At 49.0% G+C, this 22,943-nt stretch overlaps 1 protein-coding gene across 1 annotated transcript; it reads left to right on the forward strand.

Annotated features, from left to right (window-relative positions):
• Positions 1-8,006: 8,006 nt before the first annotated feature.
• On the forward strand, positions 8,007-18,565 carry LOC148639936 (relaxin-3 receptor 1-like). The gene is made up of 2 exons (XM_088620809.1): positions 8,007-9,111; positions 14,835-18,565. Exon 2 carries the CDS (start codon positions 15,068-15,070, stop codon positions 16,322-16,324), a length of 1,257 nt encoding a protein of 418 aa, XP_088476935.1. The 5' UTR covers positions 8,007-9,111; positions 14,835-15,067; the 3' UTR covers positions 16,325-18,565.
• Positions 18,566-22,943: the final 4,378 nt, after the last annotated feature.

Consider the following 22,943-nt stretch of genomic DNA (forward strand, 5'->3'; position numbering starts at 1 on the left):
CCTAGGATGGCCAGTGCAATTTTGAACAGTTTAATTAAAGATCCCAGTCATTACTGTTACTGACATAATCTCCGTTAATGTCAGTACCACTGTCTGTGCTATTTGTATCACTACATTTATTGCAGTCATCATAGTTATCTCGTGTTACGATCTTTATTACTGTCTCTCTAATTGCTACTAAGCCAGGGTCAAATGTTTTTTTTTCTCAAATTTGGAATTGACAATTATCTCCTGTTGTACTACTCACCCATTTTGGAATCGGCCGGTTGGGATTTGGTGCTGTGGGCGCGAGCCATATCCCACCCAGGCTGATTGAACCCACGAACCAGCTAGTATGCTGCTCTGGCACAATGTGAGCTCCACAGCACCTGACAGGCGAGTTGCTGTGTCTCTCGCTGATGTCATCGCTCGCCAGCACATGCCCAGTGGCTCCCAGGGGTCACTGCTGTACCAGAGGCCAAGAGAACTGTGATTGAAAAAGGCCTGGCTGTCTCCAGTGGAGGTTGGTCAATCGCGAGCTACCTTTGGCACGTTGCACCTGGGGACACTCAGTTCAAATTGCTGCTCTGCATTAAGGTCAGCGTATCGGTTTCTCCATCCTCATTCTGCCATTTCCCAGCACCTGGTTTGAAGTCCCGCAGGATGGTGGCTCCCGAGTTTTGGAATGGAGTGCTGATGGGACAGAGGGCTGCACTCAGGTAAGAAACTTCAGCACCCGGTGGAGTAGGGGTGTGATACATTCGGAGATCAAAGGCTCCTGGTATTTCCACTCTGGGTTGGAGAAAGTGGAAAGAGGAAGCGCTCCGGGGAATGATATTAGTGTAACACAGAGCTTCAATGAGGTGTTAAAAGGGTGCAATACCTAATTGTCTCCCATTTATATTAACCTGCCTTTATTAGACACTAATTTGAGGACCAGTACTTGGCATAAATTACATGGAAGATACCCTGCACTTAGTGAGCATGGTCAGTACCTGGATGGGAGACCACCTGGGAAAAACTAAGGTTGCTGCTGGAAGAGGTGTTAGTGGGGCCAGTAGGGGGAGTTCACCCTGCGGTCTGTGAGGGTCCTAATGCCCCAGTATAGTGATGGGGACACTATACTGTAAATAAAAAGGTGCCGTCCTTCGGATGAGACATAAAACCGAGGTCCTGACTCTCTGTGGGCATTAAAAATCCCAGGGTGTTTCTCGAAAAGAGTAGGGGTGTAACCCAGGCATCCTGGCCAAGTTTCCCATTGGCCCTTACCAATCATGGCCTCCTAATAACCCCCCTCTCTGAACTGGTTTCATCACTCTGCTCTCCTCCCCACTGAGAGCTGTTGTGTGGTGAGCGTTCTGGCGTATCATCCAGGTGGGGCTACACATTGGTGGTGGTGGAGGGGATCCCCATTACCTGTAAAGCGCTTTGAGTGGAGTGTCCAGAAAAGCACTATAGAAGTGTAAGCAATTATTAATTATTATTATATTTATTATTATTATTACTACTATTATTATTACTTAACAGAGGATTGTATAGCGATGGAGTTGAAAGAATCCCATTGTGCAAAATAAGCTAATAAAGATTTCAGTTCTGTGCCCATCTTGTCCTTGGTCTGCCCTGGTTGGAGTTTGCTGAAATTAAATCTGAAATGGCTTGGAGTCTCCTTTACAGCTCATACTTAGAAAAGTTGAGCAGCTGTTTGTATGTTCTGCATTGTACTGTACTTTTTGTTGCCTTCTCAAAGGGTCGATTAAAGAAAAGGAAACAAGTCAGGCACTGGACTCTTTTTAACAAGTCATTGAGGCTGGTGGAAATACGGCCTTAAGACAAAGGACCGTGAAACTGCTATTCCATATTTGACCACAAGAGGGGGGTAAAGTAATTGAGTGACATAGCTCTCTGGCATCCATTACTTGGAAATTTAGTCACTAATTGCTGCACCTTGCACCTGCTGCTTGCTGGGATAGGCTCTGGCTCCCCTGCAACCCTGCATTTGATGAAGTGGTTATAAAAATGAATTGATGGACCTGCTGCATAGCTTTGCCTATTAATTGGCCTTTTGATATGTTTTTCAAATGATTGCTGTTCTACAGCCTGAAAGGGTGTCATTGACCATTTTTGTGTGTAGCTGGTGTTTTGCTGAAGAGATCCAAGTCCAGTTGGAGTTCCAAAGGGCTGTATAACTTCGTTTATATTGTCATCTCTTGCCATGGCGCCCAGTAAACAGAGTGCAGATATTGCTGCCTGAGGAAATGACTCTACTGTATATGTATGATAATCAATCATCCAACTCGAGAAGGATGCCCTGATTACTCATTATCAGTAGTGTCTGCACTACAGAATATTCCACCCCATGTCCGTTTAGAAAAGTAGCTTCACTCTGGCTCCTGAGTTCAGGATTCTCTCCACATAACAGCTCCAGTGCTACAACTTCAGCCTCTTTTGTAACAGTTGTGCCCCCAGTGCTGTCTGTTGAGCTACAAAACACCTGCTAATTTTGTTCTTAGCATTTACTTACTTTCCATTTACCACATCTCAGCACTTGCAATAGATGACCATGCAACCTGTGCATCCATAGTATTGAGTGGACATCAGGTTATCATCTTGTCTAAAAGACAGCTGTTCCTACAGCCTGGGGCCCCTTATTATTCAACTACAGCCCTATAGGCAAACAGGGGAATTTAGTTTTCTTGTTGTGTTTTGTTTTGCGAGTCCAATGCAACAATATGACAAACACAAATATCACCAGTAAGCAGTTCAGGACAAATGATATTTCGGGAAATAATTATTTTCCATGATCTAAGAGTGAAGATTAAATGAGTTCCTAAGACTACCTCTGGTGTGATTGCCATATTCCTGTAGAATTTCTTATCCAGCGGGCAAGAGCTCCACCTGCAATGGCAAAAAGTAATGCAAGTAGGCAGTATTGAGAATGTACTGGGTGTTTTGAAAGAGCACCTGCGCTGCTCTTTCAAATATTGCAACATGCTCCTCTGTTTAACAGCTCATCCAACCACAAAACTCTTATACAGTGCGGCACGCTCTGAAATCATACCGTCGCAGTGGTTTGGGATTTGTGGCCCTGATGCAAGAGCTCCACCTACTGGTCCACACGCGTCACTGCAACAGCAATCTCGTATGCCCCTTTGCTGTGAGCCCCGTCTGACCTGATCAGATTCCAGGCTGAGCAGGAGCAGCCCAGCTGGAAGTTTCGGAGTCTTTTCGTGGGAGCATCCTCGGGGACTCATTAAGAAGGAATCTTTCTTTCAAAGGTTCCAGTGTGGGGAAGTTCTCGCTCGTGGTTGTTACTGGCACGAGGGGGCCAGCTCAGTCTGTCGGCCTTCGATCTTTGCAACACCTGGGCTGATGCCCGGGGTCACACTACCTGACTTTTCCTTGAGTTGTAGGGACTCGCAGCGCGCGTCCGTTACTGCAGTTGTGTAGTGCGACACCCCCAGCGACCCAGCCATAGCGCTCTCAACAGCCCCCACAACTCTCTGCGACTCCCTATGTCAAGAGCAAACTGGTTCGATTTTCTCATGGCGAATCGCCAGTGGTAGGGGTGGACACTGAGCCAGATGTGTACTTGTGAGATAATGTGCCCATTATATTACACGTTATAGCGCAATACTTGTTTACAATATTTGTTTTAAAGGTGTTTAATTTTTGTACATTTGTCCTATATGTATATAGCAGAATCATATTTTTGAAGATGTTTAATTGTGGGAAACCATGCCCGTTTTCTCGAGATGTCTATGTGCTTGTTCTCCCTGGTGTTTGTCTACTCTCGCGCGGCGCTCCACAGTGATAGGCTGCCAAAACGTGGCGCCCTTGCGGTACTTTCGCGGCCCAGCACGAGAGTTGGAACCGCGATGAGAAGTCCTGCGGGAATCGTGTCATTGTTCCTCGTCGTATAGTTTGAGACCCTCTAGGACAGAAGAAGGCCGCAAGATTCAGCAACTGCAGCTGGTAAATTTGACTGGAAGTCGTGACCTGCGATGCCGGCTTAACTCCAAGAAGCACCGGCCACAGAGGTGACCTGGGTTGCAGGAGAGATGACAGAAGGAGTCCTGTCACTCCACTGTGGACACAGCAGAGGCACATTAATAATACTGCCCGCTGCTGTAAAAAGGGCTTTGGGTGTTTGTGCAGATTAGATAACAGTAATGAGCTGGAGGCCCCCAGGGCTCTCAGTGACAAGTCTCTTCATTTGGAGTCTTGCGCAATGGAGAGGCAAGAGGATAGGCCCTCAGCCAGCAATCTGCAACAGGAGGGGGAGATAACATTCAGAGAGGCAGCCTGTAGCTGCAGAAATACCTGGATGTTTGTGTTTGAGGTATGGGGGGGGGCTTTCCATCACAGGCCTACAAAAGGACTGAAGGATGGGAGCAAACATGCTTCTCTGCTGCTGCTGTTAGTCTGGGATCTTGGGGGAGCTGTATGTGGGGGTTCTGATATTTTGGGGGGTTTGAAAGCTTGGGCCGCCCATCCCCAGCAGCCCCCTTAGACCCGTCGCTGTCACGGGGCAGCTGAAAATACGTGAATTGGAGAGGGTGGGTCACAGTTCTGAAAGTGATTCTTGCCTTTAAGGTTTCAAACATATAGCTGAGGTTTGTGCTGATCTCTGAGTCTCTCGTTATCGCCTGCCTGCCTTGCTCTGCCTTTTCTGTGTGTCCATCATGGCTCAGGAAAGGGAATGAAGGAAACACAAAAACAGGCCATCAACTGCACTTACTGTACAAGCTCAATGCCACCCCTTCATCAGCAACACGCTGCTTGTTCAGTTCAGCCCAGTAGGTTAATCTGTTATCGTGTGCACAGATAAATTATACCACAGCTCTGGAAAGCTACCACAGAAGAAACACCTGCTGTCTCTTATCCCATAGTGGTCTCTGTACTCTTGGAAACAACTGCATGGTTGTAACTTAAAGTACCCCCAGAAGAATTATGCTACTGGGCAACTAAGAGCAGGTGGAGCTTCTGCATAAAGGTGTTACTGGGAAACCAGTATGCAGAAGGAAAGGACGAGGGACCAGAAGCAGGAGAAGGACACGATGAGAAAGCAGAAGGACCAGGCTGGAGCCTGTAGACATGAAGGCCAGGTGAAGAGGAAGACCCGATCTGGATATGTTTGAAACCGAAGAACGAGCGCACTGCTGGAAGCTAATTTCCTGGGAACTCCTTCCGAAACCTGGTCCCATCAGAAGCTTGGATCAAGAAGAGTTTAGCTCTGCAACCAATTCAGAGGCTGCAGAGTTTCCCTAACCGGGAGGGGGTTCGACAGAATTAAACAAACTAGTCTTCGTCAAGGAGCGGCCTTGCTTGTAACACCCTTGACTGTTTGCGTGTGCTAGGTCCTGGGCTTGTGGCGATGACCCCCCCGCCCCCCCCCACATGCCCTCCCCTTGCCCGAGCCACTCACGTGGTCCACTAATGCTGGAAAACGCTCATGCGCAGGCAAGCCCGGCCAATTAATCCCTCTCTCCCATCTGCAGGAGCCTCATCCTTCCTGTCTCATTTCCCTCTAATCTGATCGGCGTGCTCCTCCATTGACAGTGACCTTTGCAGTCCAAACAGACCGTGCCCTGCCAATTATGGCACGAGTGAGACTCTGCTTGTTTGCTTTTACAACTGTTGAAAGTCAAAGTCAGCTAATTAAAAAGAAGTAGCCTTGATTGCCTCTCTATATACGTTTCAGTCCTTTATGACTGCCCGCTCCGCTCTCCAGGAAACGCTTGCTGCAGAATTCCCTGCAGGTTTTTATTGGTGCCGCCTTTCAATCTCGATAGTTTCACATTCTTCACGGTTGACGGAGGCAGGCCTGCACGCACACGTACCAGGTGGAGACGGCCTGGATTCTTTCTCTACCAGACGGCAGGCTCCCGGGGATCCCTGGGAAATCGCTTTCGCCCTGCAGCAGCCTTGTAAGGTTAGTTTTCGACTTTTGCAAGAGTTTGGTGCAGAGAACTGTTGCCGTCAGGCAAATCTGCATGTAACCAAGTCCACCCCCATACTGTCACGCAATGTAGTACACTGTACAGTATGTATTGAAAAGACTCTAAGGAAAAATTCCCATAGTCCATCCATCCCTTTGCAAACCTTAATCCAATACAGGGGGGTAGGGGATGCTGGAGTCTATCCCAGCAAACCAGTCTGTCACAGGCCACACACAGACACACTCACACGAGAGGCCAGTTTGCCCACAAGCCAGTTAACCCCTCAGTGTGTCTTTGGCCTGTGAGGGGAGGGGGATCGTCACTCAGACCTGGGGAGAACATGCAAACTCCCCACAGACAGCACCCCCGGTGCGGGATGGACACTGATCCTACACTGTGTGGCAGGAAGGCTCCCCGCTGCCCCACTGCGCTGTCCGTCCCACCCTTATTAGGACTATGCAAGTCCGAATGTGTTGTCTTGACGTTAAATAGCCCTGATCAACTAGAAAGAACCACTGTAATCACGAACGTATAGGAATCAGTTAAATGAAACGGCATGAGTCCCTCCTCTGCGTCTGTGATCATCACACCCCACTATAAGGAAGTGGGCTGTAACTGTCAGTGGGCCTAGAGTCGACTCTAGTCACTCCCACCCTGCTGACACAGAACCTGGAGCGTTCAGTACCATAACAGAAACCAGACCAGGCTGAGATGCAGGAGCTGGGTAGTGGGTACTTGGGCAGGGGGCAGCTAGTGAGAGGCTCCCTCATGAGCTACATTCATCTGGCGGTCCTCGTCTGTTGAACCACCAATTTGAAAGTTGTGCTCAACAACCTTCAGTTAGCTTTTGTCCTGCTCTACTCTGTACAGGATAGCTGTTATTCTGCCCTACAATTGCCCCTACATGAAGAATTCCATGACTCGTGTTTTTTGTCTTCCTCCTTGTCTGTACCGTGTCCTTAATTTCATGACTGCTCGGAGTCAGGCAGGCTGTCCTTGCTGTTCAAACTCTTGGCGGCCTCCTTCGGTGCTGCTCAGACCTCCAGGTCTGGATCAGTCATGGTGAACCCCGAAACGGGCAGCACTAGTCCCTCCTGGGTTGGTCTTTTCGGATCTCGGACTCTCCGCGGGGCTGGATCGGGTCAGAATTGGGATGGGAGACTAAGGGCGATCAGGTTGGTGCGTCACATGGCTCTGGTGGACCAGTAGATGGCGCTCTTTCCTTCTGGACTGCAGTTCCTAACCCCGGCCCCAGCTCCTGACTGGGCACACTCTGCTGTCCTTCTAAGTCAAGGTGCTGACACTACTTGGGAAGTTAAAGGTCTGGTCATGAGAGTTGTTTTTAACCCCTATCTCCTGGCTGAAGTCCACTCCATACTTGTACAACCTCTTCTTTAATTCCCCCTTAATTCACCGGGTGCAGCAGTTTCTCTCTCCTCTTCCTGCCCGGCTGAGCAGTGGGGCTCCTGGTGCTCAAAGACCATCTTGGATCACCCAGATAGGGCTGCTCTTCAGTGGGGGACAGAGTGGGCCCCCCCTAAACACTAAGCACTGCAGGATACGTTAACACGGTTAACGTTCTGATTTCCTGATAATTAAAGGTCATTAAAAGTGGGGATGTAAAGCTGTTGTTCTGGATAAATTCCCTTCCAGACTTGAATAATAGGGCCTCTCCGAGGTTCGGAATTCATTTAGGGCCCTGGGGTGCTGTCTGTGTGGAGTTTGCATGGTCCCCTTGTGTTCGCATGGGTTTCCTCCAGGCGCTCGGGATCTCTCCCACAATTCAAAGACATGCAGGTGGGTTAATTGGGTGCTGGGAGAACTGGTTCTGGAGGGAGTGTGTGCTCTTTGAAGGACTGGCGTTCTGTCCGTATCCTGCTTTGCGCCCGCTGCTTCCTGTGGGATAAACTCTGGCCGCTACGACCCTGAAATGAATCAGCGGTTGTTGAGAGTGATGTGATTTCCCACTTCATCTGCGCTAATGTTTAGTGGGATTAATGGTGCAGAATGGCTTCTTTGCGTCACTCAAGTGGATGCTCAATTTCAGCTGTAAAAGCGCTATATAACTACAGTTCAATATTATAATGAATCGCGGGATTCCCACAGCAGAGCGAAACTGTAAAAGGGATATATCCTTGTTTAATTCACCGCGGGGAACTTTCGGATACGGATCACACACACCCTCGTTGTCAGGAAAAATATTGACTTTTCAAACATATTAACGTCGTTCATTTATCGCGGCTGTGCGCGGCAGCATCTGTCGAAACATCGAGGCCGATTGCTGGCCCGGTTTCTGCAGCTCGCCTCGTTAACGGAGACTCATCGGTTCGCACGAAGACATCGCTCTGCTCCGTCGCGTACAGGAGCGTGACGGCCGTTCTGTACTTAATGGTCCTCCGTCAAACAAATTGGATTTTCTTTTAAGAAAAAAAAAGGCTCCCATAACTCAATAAGAAATGACCTCCCACCGTGACTGCGCTATTGCGACGACGTCTTGTTTACGTCTCATACTACAGTATTTAAACGTGTCTAACAAAACATTTAAACTCAAGTCAGCAGTATACAGTGTGTTGTAGACGACACACTGTACAGATCTCATAAAGCAGACCGGAGGAGATTAAACAGAACCTCACACCTCTCTCTCCAAACGTTCCTTTATTATAAAATAACTTGCCTTTGGAAATTCAGCTATTATTATTACTGAAACACGCGTTGAGCGTTATGAAAAAAGTCTCGCACCCAGAGAAGCGGGTTCCTTTAGCCGTTGTTGAGCGGGCGCAAGTAACTCCTGCAATGGCAGTAAAACATTATATTTTAACCTTTGCTGGATACGTTCCCAGTAGATTCGCATGGGGCAATATGTTTGCTAAAATTGCAAACGTGCGGCTCCCGAGGGTTAGTCATTCATTTCTGAAACAGATCAGACGTGCGCCTGTCCCTGACCTTCTCCAGTAGCGGCGACGGGGCGCTCTGATCGGTCAAGGTCTGTCCAGCCCCGCTCTCGGCAGCCCTGACGCGCACTGGAGAGCCGCCATCCCGGCCGCCGCCGCACCCCACAGCGGACCCACTAACATCCCGCGGGCAGAAAAAATCAAAGTTCAATTCGTTTCACACCAACAGCTTGCACCGGGTGATGTCATTTCTCAACCAGGCACAAGTTTCCTCTGGACCGGCGACGCTCTTATATCGGAAGGTAAGAACTTTAACACCGTCTATATTTTGAACCACCTCTAACGCTTCAGGTTAGAGGTTTCGTTTAACCTCATTACGGGACAGTGCAAATGCTACTTAAAGCCCATTCTAAAGTTATTTCATTTGAAAACTCAAGAGAAATGTCTGTCTGAAGCCGGAGTCTATCCCGGCAAGCAACTGGCTTAAGGCGGGGTACACCCTGTGCGGGACACCAGTCCGTTGCTGGGCAGACATAGAGACAAACACACGCTTACACATACACACACACACCCACCCGCGTGTCTTTGGGCGGTGGAAAGAAACCGGGAGGAAACCCACACAAACACGGGGAGGACATACAAACTCCACACAGACAGCACCCCAGGAATTGAGCCCAGGGTCCCCAAGCTGTGAGATTGCAATCTTAACCACTACGCGGACAGCTGGCCACCCCGCTAACCGTAGATAAGAGTTTCTATCACTAAAAATTCCACACTTTCTCTCAGTAGAGGATATTATGGCCCTGGTGTGATTTTTAATAACTTCATGGATTTAATTTCTATACAACAGGGGGGTCGTGGCTGTGTCGTCTCCGCTCGACCCCGACAGAACCAGTCCACCCGGGTGATAAGCCGGGTCTGAGCGGGTGATGCTGCAGCGGCCACCAGTGGTAGAATCCTGTAATGGCAGCGCGCTGAGCACGACTGTCGCGGCGTGTGCGCTTGGCTCAAGCACGGAGTCAATCATTTCAAAATACATAAAGCTTCCTGTCTAATAGAAATAAATATTCAATGATTATATACCTATATATATACATCAATAATTCCATAAAAACGACCAAAAACGGCGTGTTATCTGTCTCGGTTCATGTTTTTTTTCCGTCAAAAAAGAACGAGACAATTATATAACAGTAGTGTAGATTATCGGACCCGGGTGCGCCAGGTAGTACCGTCTCGAAACTGGCTTCTGTTTTTGTCTTCGTACTTCTGCGCGTCCTCAAACCAGCCCTCTCTCTTCAGATCGGCTCCTGGATGGTTAAACTTTACTGGGAAGAGAGATGGGGGGGGTAACATTACAGACGCAGGGAAAACAGGAGCTACAGCCTCGTAAAACTCGAGAGCTTAACGAATTTATCTCCATCCCCTCGCGCTGACCTGTGGCGCGCGGGAGGAGGGGGGTCGGAGCCGGTTCGACTCCTATAAATGACGCAGACACCGCCGGAGCCCATCGCCTCCCCTCCTCTCTCCTGTACATCACACACGGGTTAGACCCCACCGGAGAGCGCTGGAGTCTTAGTGCGGAGGACTGACTGAGAGTCGCCTTCTCGCCACTAGGACAGCGCAGACCAGGTGAGACCCACCGCTTTCAGCATCATCACCATCATCATCATCATAAAATAATAATTCATGAAAGTAGTTGGAGTGGGTGGCTCGGCTGACTCCGAAGAAGGCTCCACAGCCGAAACGTTGTTTCGTTTCTTCTCTTTTCAGCCTGGAATAAACCTTGTTCTATCATCATCATCATTATCATCATAATACAACTTTATATAGCGCCTTTAAAAGTAATATCTCACAGCGCTTTACAGTTGGTGTAGGGAAAAATCAGTCACAACGATAGCAAATTACAAGCTAAGGACATATACGAAAGAATTAGACAATGGAGCAGACACAGAGACAAGTAAATGCCTTTCGGGGGGAAAAAAACCGCTTCTGAGGAGTCCGTTAGACTACCTTTCTCCTTTTGAAGGCGGATGGTTTAGCGGCATAAACATAATTCTTTGTACTTTTCGCAACGGTAACTCTTCGGGATTGTACGCGGGATGGCGACGGATTTATTCTTCCTGAGCTCCAGCGCCCGAAACAGGAGCAGGTTTGGAGTCCGTTTGCCGTGGTTTGCCAGGTGTGAGTTGCCGTCGACTGTAGCCCGGTTCGGGCGCTGACCGCCGCGGTGATTATACTGCGCGTTAGCCGGTCCGTTTGAAAACGGCGTTTTATCTCGCAAGCCTCCTAGGTCTCCGGGTGGACTGGGTCGCCGGTCAGTCAGTCCTGAAAACACGCTGCGGGTTTGAAATGATCAAATCCAGCTATTATTTTTCCCAAATATGAATATTTCAAAACCTGTGACGTGGTATTAGGTCCTGACCGCTTCTGTAAAGTTGCAACGGCCGGCATTTATTCAACAATTTTTATCAGCTGTTATGAAAAAGTTTGCCGTAGTCGCTTTATCTCTGATTTACATTGAAACCACAGTATGTGACTGGGGCGGAATATAAATTTATACAGTTCACTGGAACAACTTTTCTCGGTTATATTTACGCCGAAATCGTAAATCGTGAAAAATAATTTATCAAGGACAAGTCAATTCTGCATTTTGTAACCTTGCAAAGTCGGTGAACTCTTCGAGTTAACGCGAGGTAGCAATACTCGGCGACTGGTATTCCGCGGAGTAGTAGCAGATTCATTTTTGCTGTAATTTGTAAGGACTATATTCAATAAAAACCATGTTAATGTTAAGCTTTCCGGGATAGAGACCGATTCCCCCGCGACCCGGTATAGAAAGTCTTTAGAAAACGGAATGATGTAAATTTTAATAACATTGCTGTGTGAATTTTTTTTTATTCCTATGACATACTATATGTTACACTAGCCTTCAGAAAAAAAAGTATTATTCCTGCAATATGTATAACAGGTATTGCAGCTACAGTACACTACATCAGTGTGCTGGGGTTCGAGGGACAGTAGTAACCTCCCCTTCAGACCCCAGATTGGGGTGCCTTAGGTCAGAGGTTAATGAATCTTGCTATGTCATCAGGGGTCCCTGGGTCTGGATATCGTCCTCGGTCTTGTTCTGACTCTGCAGACATTTCCATCCTGTATGGGTCGTCGTTTTCAACGATGTGTCACTAAGCAGTTTGAGAGCACAGCGTCAGAGTTCCTCTCATCAGGACAGTGTCCTATATCCCAAAGGGTCTCCAGGGGCTGTACATATGTCAGGGCACCCACCTCATCCCCCACAGAGGAGAAGGGTCGGAGCAGGAGAGGGACACTGCTGCAGCAGGTGGATTAAGAGGGATCTCAATAAGGAGAGCACGAGCCAGTACACAGTGGAATATATCCACTGGGCAGAGTGGTGGGACTGTGGCTAAGGATCTGTGGCAGGAAGGTTGCTGGTTCAAATCCTGTGACCGGCAGAGGAATCCTACTAATCTTGAGCAAGGCCCTTCACCCCAGCTGCTCCAGGGGTGCTGTACAATGGCTGACCCTGCGCTCTGACCCCCAGCTTCTCTGTCTGTGTGTCTCATGGAGAGCAAGCTGGGGTATGCGAAAAAGACAAATTCATAATGCAAGAAATTGTATAGGGACAATAAAGTGATCTGATCTTATATCCTGGACACTGGGGTTAAAACTGCAGTGTCATTTGGTGGTATACTGGATGCTATCTATTAGCTGACCTGAGGTTGATGTCTAGCTAAGGCATTGCTAAACTGGAGCAGCAGGGAGGGGTCAGTGCTTTTTTTACGAAAGGGTTGCGGGTTCAAATCCCTGGTGTTGACACAGCTCCATCGCCTGGCTTGCTCAAGTAAAATGCCCGGGAGCCTACCGTGGTGCGTTTCTTCCTGTGAAACTCCCAGCTCAGCCCGTTGCATGCGTCTGGATCTGCACACTGAGGGTCACAAGAAAGGAAAACTTTCTCCAGGTGCTCCAGAAAAAGCTCAGATGACACCGACCCCGCTGTTGTGGATCTAATTCTTATGCGATCACTGCTCCAGGTCCCACGTGGTTCGGGTTTCATCTACAAAGGAAAGCTGTCGCTCGGCATGCCCTCTTATTTAACAGGAAATCCTCGAAATAGCTCCCATTGTGTTTTGCGTGGGGAGTATTTTCCAAAGAGACTGATAATTATTTGATTCGGTTTCTCTGGGTGTTTGGTAATATGGCACGGACTTAACAAACAGCACCGTCCTGCCAGCCACGAAGGTTCCGTTGTGGAAAAGAATAGGGTTAGGGGATTTGAAGTCACGATTCGGCTATTTAAATCCCTCAAACTTTTTTAAAGTAAAACAATAACATCAGAGTCAACTAAAACAAATTTTCCTTCTACGTTCATCACGGATCTAAATCGCTTGCAAACACAGTACTCTTCACCTTTTCTCATTTCTCATACTCCCTCTCACAGAGCCCTTTTAAGATATTAACGTATTAATATTTAGCGATGGAATATCACTTTTTATTTCAGAAATAAGTCACTGCCGCAATCTGCATTTGCAAATGTCAGTAACCATCAAAGCCCAGCGCAGTACAGTGCACTGATATGCGCAGAGCACTTCAAGAATGCGAGAGAAATGTCGGGCGAGTCCCTCTCGGGCAGGAGGCTGACTGAGAAAGAGCGAGAGCGGATCTCCCGGCTGCTCGCTCGCTCTTCCACCCCGCAGACACTCAGAATCTGGGGGGTCGCACGAGGAAATATGGTATATAGAAAATTTCACGCGGATCCTCAAAACCACGTAAGGTGAATTCGCGCACAGCAAGGTATTATTGTATATAGTTTCGCCACTTTTTCATTTGCAGTTAATATGTTTACCGTGCTGTTGCCGAATCTCACGCATGATTGGAACTGACAGCGTAAACGTCTTCCACACGGCATCACTAAACCCCAGCCGTTTTAATTGAAATCGGAGCCTACTGTCTTGAACCCCCATCTCCGATCCGATGGTCCTACAGCTGGGGTGGGTCATACCTGACCTGCCAACGCCACACAGCTGCCTGCATTTTAAAAGCCCCCTGTTTAATTCAATGGGGGAACAAACGTATTGCAATTCAGTGCAATGGCTGCTGGCAATATCGTGCAAAAAAGGATGGAAATCGGTAATTAATGCACATTAAGCTTTAGATTATAATGGTCGTGAGCACTGTGTTTACAAAATGAATAAAAATGTCTTTGTGTTGCATTAACAGAACAGGAAATTTTTCTAGAAGGGATAAAGACCAAGGGTAATGCCATCATCTGATGATTAAGGCATTATGAGATCCGATGAGATAAAGTGTGTACAGTGGGAAGCTTATGGGTTTTTCCATGTGAGAGTTTACCGGGGCCTGTCAATAAATGTTTGCAATCTACTAAGCCCAGCAGCAACCATCATCACAAGTTCAGTACACAGTGGGAAACCCACTGGAGCTCAGCAGCTGTGAGCCTGGCCAGTACCTGGATGGGAGACTCCTGGGAAAGCTGAGGCTGCTGCTGGAAGAGGTGTTAGTGGGGTCAGTAGGGGGCGCTCACCTTGAGGTCTGTGTGGGTCCTAATGGCCCAGTATAGTGACGGGGACACTATACTGTAAAAAGGCACCGCCCTTCGGATGAGGCATAAAACTGAGGTCCTGACTCTCTGTGGGCATTAAATATCCCAGGGTGTTTCTATATAACAGTAGGGGTGTGACCCTAGCATCCTGGCCAAAGTCCCCCCTGGCCTTTACCAGTCATGGCCTCCTAATAATCCCCCTCTCTGAACTGGCTTCATCACTCTGCTCTCCTCCCCACTGAGAGCTGGTGTGTGGGGAGAGGACTGGCACATCATCCAGGTGGGGCTGCACACTGGTGGTGGTGGAGGGGATCCCCATTACCTGTACAGAGCTTTGAGTGGAGTGTCCAGAAAAGTGCTATTGTATAAGTGTAAGGAATTATTATTATTATTATTATTATTATTATTATTATTATTATTATTACTTGAATAGGCTTCTTTCTTTTCCAGGAGTGCCTGCTATGGTGGTGACCAGCCCACTATCCCATGCCTGTCCGTGAGATGACCTGAGAGCTTCACCCCAAATTCCAGCTCCAAGGAAACCTCGTCCACACCAGCCGGAGATCCTTCCCAGCTCCCATTCCTCGGGCTGTGAGAGCACAGGAGCAGACTGTACCAGCGCGGGATTCCTTGTGGCTGTCAGCCCCCGAGTAGTGTTTCCGGAAGGGGAGATTGGACAAATTATGGGCTCCGTAGCGGAGAGGATGGCCAGGCCCACCGACCTTGATTCGCTCCACCAGCTGAATGAGTCTCTGACGCTGTGCCAGAGAACTGCGGCTTGCAACATCTCCGAGTTACAGTACCACAATTACGACAGCCTGGACGTCATCGGGGTGCCGGGGGATGGATCCCCAGTGCTGCTTACCGCCATTTCCCTGGTCTACTGTCTGGTGAGCGCCGTGGGGCTGATGGGCAACCTGCTGGTGCTGTACCTGCTGCGCTCCAGCAAGAGCACGGAGAAGTCCACCATCAACGTCTTCGTCTTCAACCTGGCCTTCGCCGACCTGCAGTTCTCGCTCATTCTCCCGTTCTGGGCGGCGGAGGTGGCCCTGGACTTCAGCTGGCCCTTCGGGCACTTCATGTGCAAGCTGGTGTCGCTGGTGAACATGGTCAACGTCTACGCCAGCGTCTTCTTCCTGACCGCCATGAGCGTGACCCGCTACTGCACGGTGGCCACCGCCCTGCAGCCACTCCGCCCCCGGGTGCAGACGGCGTGCGCCGCCAAGCTGGTGACCGGCCTGATCTGGGGGGCCTCCTGGCTGGCCGCGTTGCCCGTCTTCGTCTTCTCCTCCCTGGCCACGGTCGGAGGAGAGCCGGCCTGCCTCCTCCGATTCCCAGGAGGCGCGTCCTGGTTGGCCGCCTACCACCTCCTGCGGATCGCCCTGGGCTTCCTCCTCCCTTACGGCATCATCCTCGTCTCCTACCTCTTGCTGCTCAGGTTCCTGGCCAACCACAGCAGCTCTCTGAACCCCCAGAGGCAGACGCGGGTCACCAAGTCGGTGGCGGTGGTGGTCCTCGCCTTCTTCTTCAGCTGGCTGCCCAACCAGGTCATGACCTTCTGGGGCGTCCTGGTCAAGCTGGACGTGCTGCAGTTTGACGGCGCCTTCTACTTCGCCCACACCTTTTGCTTCCCCGTCTCCCTCTGCCTGGCTCACGCCAACAGCTGCCTCAACCCCGTCATCTACTGCCTGATGCGGCAGGAGTTCAGGAAGGCGCTGAAGAACCTGCTGTGGAGGTTGTCCACCGCCTCCGTGTTCAAGTCCTGCCTGTCCACCGTGGGCCTGGAACACTCGGACGGGCAAGTGACCATTCCACTCAACAACGTGGACAGCCAGAGCGTGCCAGCCTTGCTCTCCTACACCAAGAGGTCCAACGTCCCCTCACTGACCGCCACCAGCAACCAGAGACACTCCAGTCCCCTGATTAACGGAACCCCTTGAGAACAACCCCAGCACTGGAACTTCGGGACAACCCAGTAACTTTGTGTATAATGGAAAAAACTGAAGAAGTGGAGAACTTAAAAAAAGGAGGGAAACAAGACTCCCATTGCTTAGCAGTTTAATCCAGGTCGGGTTTTACTCACTACAGTCCCTCATGCAGCAAGTGAAAACCCTGTAGCTTCCAAGTACTTACAGTTGGCATCATATTTGTATCGCAGCCAGAATGCTTCTGCATGCAAAATAACGCATGTGTCTTATTCAGCACCTGGAATTGTCTCATATACAAGATTGTGATGCTTGTGACAACTGTAACTGTTTAATCTGCAATGCGATGAGAATCCCCTCGTTATCCGTGTTCAGATTATAGCAGCCTAAGCCTCTATGCAGTGCTTAGATCATGTAACCTATGTAGTGACACATAGTAATGGATAGATCAGCTTGCCGGCCAATCGGTTTGAAACCAGATGAAATCGAAATGTCTGTCTTCCCTGTGGAGAAGATGCACAGAGCCGCCATCTGAGAACGTGCACAGAATTTGCGAAAGGTGTGGGGGGTGTATTGAAGTCCTGGTTTAAGTCAGGGGCAGGTGTGTGTGGGGGGGAGAGGGCAGGAGAAAGACGCTTAGTCCTGTCTGATTGTACTCAGCGAGACTCTTGCTTGCTAAAATTAAAAAAAACGTAAAATGATAAAAGAACAGGACATTTAAGGGTGTAATAGTGAGGCTACTACCCCTTGTATTTAAAAACACGAAACAGGAGAAAGTAAATGTTCACTCTTTGAATAAGGATTGAGAAGATTGAACCATGTGAGAAGATTAAGGACGTTTTGCAGAAAGATCATTTCCTGGTTTCTGAAACACTCCTTTGTTTTCTCTGCGGCTATCTGTGATGTTCACATGGAGAGCAAAGGGGAATTGGATTTGTTGGCAAGTGTACAGAGGGATGGTCTCTTTGGTCATTTGAATGTTGCGCTATTGTGGTGCAACACTGAAATGCTTCCCCCAGTCACTTCCTTAGAGATGAGAAGCCCATTCAAAGTGCATGTTGTGCAAGAATGGTCAGCTAACAACACCAGATAACATCACAACACTGCCTCACCAGGCAAATACTCACTACCAGAATATGAATCAGGAAGGAGACTCCTGGATTTCAGTACAGCTGAGCTCCAAATCATACTGAAGTGCTTCAATACTAATTAGTTGCCTTACAAGTGTGAGTTAACATGTGCAAGTCTTTAAAAAAATCAAATTACAAATAATCTTTACACTTATATAGTATTTTTCTGGACCACTCAAGGCACTTTACAGGCAATGGGAATCCCCTCCACCACCACCAGTGTGCAGCTCCACCTGGATGATGCGCCAGTTTGCTCCCCACACACCAGCTCTCAGTGGGGAGGAGAGTAGAGTGATGAAGCCAGTTCAGAGAGGGGGATTATTAGGAGGCCATGACTGGTAAAGGCCAGGGGGAAATTTGGCCAGGACACCAGGGTAACACCCCTACTCTTCTCAAGTAACACCCTGGGATTTTTAATGCCCACAGAGAGTAGGGACCTCGGTTTTACATCTCATCCGAAGGACGGCACCTTTTTTTTACAGTATAGTGTCCCTGTCACTATACTGGGGCATTAGGACCCTCACAGACCGCAGGGTGAACTCCCCCTACTGGAGAGTCAGGACTTCAGTTTTATATCTCATCAGAAGGAAGATGCCCTTTTACAGTGTAGTGTCCCGTCACTATACTGGGACAGTAGGACCTACGGGGGTAGCGCCCCCTAGTGGCTCAATTAACCTCTTCCAGCAGCAACCTTAGCTTTCCCAGGAGTCTCCCATCCCGCTACTGACCAGGCTCAGTGTATTGCTAGTTGTGAGTTGCAGGGTGATATACTGTAGCTGTTGGCTACTGTACTCGTGAATGCTCTCTGTAAACGTTGCATCTTGACCGGATTCCAGCTTTAATGCATGGCTGTACAAGTATAAGAAGCGACACACAGTCATCGTGCGTTCCCTCATTGTCTTTACGTATTTAAGACTGAATGTTGTTACGATCCTGTCTATTTACAGTGTGGTCCTGCTTTCACCTTAAAACTGGAGGCCTGGTGACGCCGCGGCCGCTGTTCCAACTGTACTAAGCGTGTTAAGTGTTCCTTGTTTTTGTGTGTTCGGTTGTGTCACGGGCTGTCCGCACGGCCGCTGTAAGACACGTGCACAGGTCATCTGTAAATAAAAACGCTGTCAGTGGAGCTGTAATCGTTCTGGTATTTTATTTTCTCCCCTGTGCACGGAACGGTCTTGCTCGTTGGATGTTTGCGCCAGGTGCCACAGCTTCAGGCGAGATCCGGCAAAGATTGTGTCAGACGATCTGGCAGCGTGCTTTCAGCACTACAGTGCTCCTTTATTGGATAAAATGTTTATAGACTCGCGTTGCATCTTTTAAAGCTCCAGATAGCTGATGGTCTCGTTCCTCTGTCGGCGTCGCCCCTCGCGTTCACGCTCTGTCCCGCTGTGCGCTCCCCCGTGGGGGCGACTTCGCGATAATGACCTCGTGTGGCTCCGGTTCGATTCCGAGCCCACACTAATTATCCCCCGCGACCGCCGGGCCCCGAGTGGGACGGAGAAGCCGGGGAGAGGTGGTCGGCACTGCGCTGTCGGGCTGTGGGAGCCCTACAGAGAGTCAGCGGTGTGCCCACCCGCCCCCGGCTCTGGGTGGTTCCCGAAGCGGTGAGAGTGATGGACTCTTGTCGCGAGCGCGTCCGTGAGTTCGCGCTTCATTTTCCGTGTTCCGTGAATCCGAGGGGATTCCGTGCTCCAGCCCCTGTTGTGTGGAGAATCCTTTCCGATTGGATTATTATGATACTAAACACGCTGAAAAGCATATAAATATCATCAAAGTTTATTATAATTACCTGTGCGTGATTCTGCTGGAAAACTAGCTAGATGGGCGCTTTTACACTACCGTCTTTTGTGTGATACAAAAAGTGAGGCCTGGTCTCATTTAACATCAATAATATTACTGCTGGTGCTAAATACTACTACTACTACTAATTTCTTACACTTATATAGCCCATTTTTATGACGTATTTCTGTTGTAACTCGTCTCGTTTTGAACCATCGGCGATTGAGCTCGGGTTATGTACAACTGAGGTGTCTGTGGTTTTTTAGACGTTTCTTCCTTTAAAGTTGCAGCAGTGAAGAGCTGGAGGACGTTGGTCAATATCGCAAATACTCGCAAAATACGAGTTGATGAGCTCATTGAGTTCTGGCTTGGAATGAAAACCCACAGACTGCAGCCCTGTTTTAATTTTTTAAGATCAGTTTTCAAGACCGTCCTAAAGGCAGAGGAAACTCTTCGCAGGAAGACAACAGAAAGCAGCATTTTACTGCCTGATGGGGGGGGGGGGTTGTTTGTTAATTCCTCAGGCAGGTGGATCCCAGTGGAACAGTGTAACTCAATCCTACAGTCGCAAGACCTGACAGCGGAGTCGCGGAGTCTGGGTGGGGTCAGTTAGGGGCGAAAAGACCACCCAGGTGTAAATCGCGCGAGGAAGCATTTATTCAGGGTGCAAATGAGTTTCATCGCCGCTGTGCTTCACGATCCTTTGGCAAGCCAGCGAAACGCAGAGTTCAGTCGTGACTCGGAATTTAAAAGCACCCGTGTGTTACGTATTAATACTTCTGCTTAAACGCCAAGACAGAATGCGTATTCTGATGTTTAGCTGTTGGCGAATACCACTCTTCAGACAGCTAAATGTGTCCCTACCAAAGTCCAACAATACTGTAGCTCTGCTCCCTGCTTTAAACATGAGGAGACGAGTCCTGGCTGAATTCTACAAAGGCTGGGTTGTCCAGTTCTGGTGTGGAAGGGTCGGTGCGCGCGTTTTTAAAGCCTCTTTTCAGGTGCAGCACCTTGAGCAGCCCCGAGAATCTGTTGACTGGATCCGGAACGCCGAGGGACCTGCTGTTTCAGCTGGCGGAGAGCTCAGTTGGAATGAACGCCCGCAGACACACGCCGGCCCCGTTGTGTGGACAAAGGTACGACGCGTCGGGTTGCAGAGATAAATTGTTTGCATTGAACGAACATTTATCGTGCCCCTACAAGGGAATTTGTCTTGTACAACAAGAGCTCGTAAACATATGACATATACGGCATCATACAATACAACAACACTACAATATTATGATTTAACTCCAACGCTCAGCTGTTTATCAGTCCGTGGCCATTTACGTGTTACTCCAGTATCCTCGGCAAATTTCCAAATTCCCCCCTGGTCTTTACCCATCATGGCCTCCTAATAATCCCCATCCCTAAACTGGCTTCATCACTCTGCTCTCCTCCCCACTGAGAGCTGGTGTGTGGGGAGAGGAGTGGCGCATCATCCAGGCGGGGCTGCACACTGGTGGTGCTGGAGGAGATCCCCATGACCTGTAAAGCGCTTTGAGTGGAGTGTCCAGAAAAAGAGGCTTAAGTGTAAGGATACTTTATTGGATATATCACGTATTTTCGACAAATACCTTCGCGGGTGTTTAAGCACTGTCCCGGGCGTACAGTCAATGCGCAAACGCAACATTGTAACATACAGCAGCAGGTCCTCTACAGCCAGGAGGATGTAGGTTTGCACGGATCTCCGTCTCGGCCTGCCCAGACTTGTCCTTTAAAAGCGCAAAGGCCGAAATTATCCAGTACCATAGGCAACGGGATTGACCAGCGTCCGCGTGCAAGGCGGGTTGTCACGCGCGGAGAGACTAAGGTTCAGGGTCCCGTCACGCGGCGGCCGCGGGCCACATCGATGACGTGAGGGGGAACGTTGGCGTGCAGATAAGGGAGGACGGCAAAGACCAGTCTCGCCCCGACAGAGCCTCACGGGCAGCATTTTAACCCCCCCAGGGGCGGAACCTGCACCGTATTTTCTGAAAGTGAGGGTAAATAGGAATTGTCCCAATCTAGGAAAACGGATTGTGTACATTAATAAATTATCACCGAATAAAATCAATAATCTTTCTAAAAATGAGCTGCTGGTTGTTTTTGCCCAAATCCCGTGACTTCCCTTGGGCGTTACTGCATTAGGCTTTATTGCGCTGCTTTTGCCGTTGTTTTACTGTGTTTGCACTGTGTTTTGACTTATGCTTTACTGCACATTACTCTTCTTTTACCACATTTTCTCTGGGCTTTAGTGTGCTTTTTACCATGAAGTCTCTGGGCTTTACTTAACTCTTCTGTGCTTTTATCTTGGTTTCCTAGTGCTTTGCTAGGCTTACCATGGAAGAGTGCAATAAAACTTCATAAGAGGAGGCTGCCTCCTTAATTCTTCAGCGCCCATCAGTTCCTGCTTAAACTGATATGGTTTGCCAAGCAGTTGCACAGATCTATAACCAAAGCAACAGTTCCATCCAGTGGGGTGGGTGGGGTTATATAATGTTTAGCATCAGTTTCCTATCCCGGAAATCCATGTGCTCAGGAAGATGGGAACTCTTGCAGACACTGGCATAGCGAGTCAGGAGCAGAGCCTGTACACTGAGCCAGTTGAGAGATAACAGACAGGGTCACACACAGAGCCACCTATCCTCTGGAGCTACTGGAGCCCTGTCACCACTACAGATACCTGCCTGTCCCAGAATGCAATTCTCTTACAAGACATGGCTCTTTCGAAGCAGCTCACAGCTCGGATCCAGTTTTGCACCTGTAATGGGGGAAAAGCTGAAGGTGGGGTTGGCAGGGGGAGATTCCCAATATTGGGTGGAAGGAATTGTAGGGTTTGGTCTAATGGTGAAATGGTTTAACTCTGTGCATGCTGAGAAGAGGAGAGAGACTCCTGTCGTGGGGAATGTTTGCGGAAAGAATATGGGACATTTCTGGACAGGTGAGAAAGTGGAAACGACATTCTGTGTTAGTGTTAAAATATTCCTGTACCATATATTGCAGCCATATCGCCCTGCAACTCACAACTGGCAGCCCACTGAAGATAAGCAGGTGTGAGCCTGGTCAGTACCTGGATGGTAGACCTCCTGGGAAAAACTAAGGTTGCTGCTGGAAGTGGTGTTAGTGGGGTCAGCAGGGGGCGCTCACCCTGCGGTCCATGTGGGTCCTAATCCCCCAGTATAGTGACGGGGACACTATACTGAAAACAGGTGCCGTCCTTCGGATGAGACGTAAAACTGAGGTCCTGACTCTCTGTGGTCATTAAAAATCCCAGGGCGTTTCTCAAAAAGAGTAGGGGTGTAACCCCGGCGTCCTGGCCAAATTTCCCATTGGCCCTTACCAATCATGACCTCCTAATAATCCCCATCTATAAAAAATTGGCTTCATTACTCTCTGCTCTCCTCCCCACTGATAGCTGGTGTGTGGGGAGCGTTCTGGCGCACTATGGCTGCCATCGCATCATCCAGGTGGGGCTGCACACTGGTGGTGGAGGGGATCCCCATAACCTGTAAAGCGCTTTGAGTGGAGTGTCCAGAAAAGCGCTATATAAGTGTAAGCAATTATAATTATTATTATTATTATCTATGTGCTGTGAATTTTCTGTCTAAAGTTTCTGCCCAGGTGTCTCATTCCTAAATGAGACCTGTACAGTCATTTTGAACTCACCCCTGCTTCAAGCCTGTCGTCTATCCAGGAAATAACAT

This window comes from Lepisosteus platostomus, chromosome 26, assembly GCF_059453375.1.
Source record: "Lepisosteus platostomus isolate fLepPlt1 chromosome 26, fLepPlt1.hap1, whole genome shotgun sequence".
Classification (NCBI taxonomy): Eukaryota; Metazoa; Chordata; class Actinopteri; order Semionotiformes; family Lepisosteidae; genus Lepisosteus; species Lepisosteus platostomus.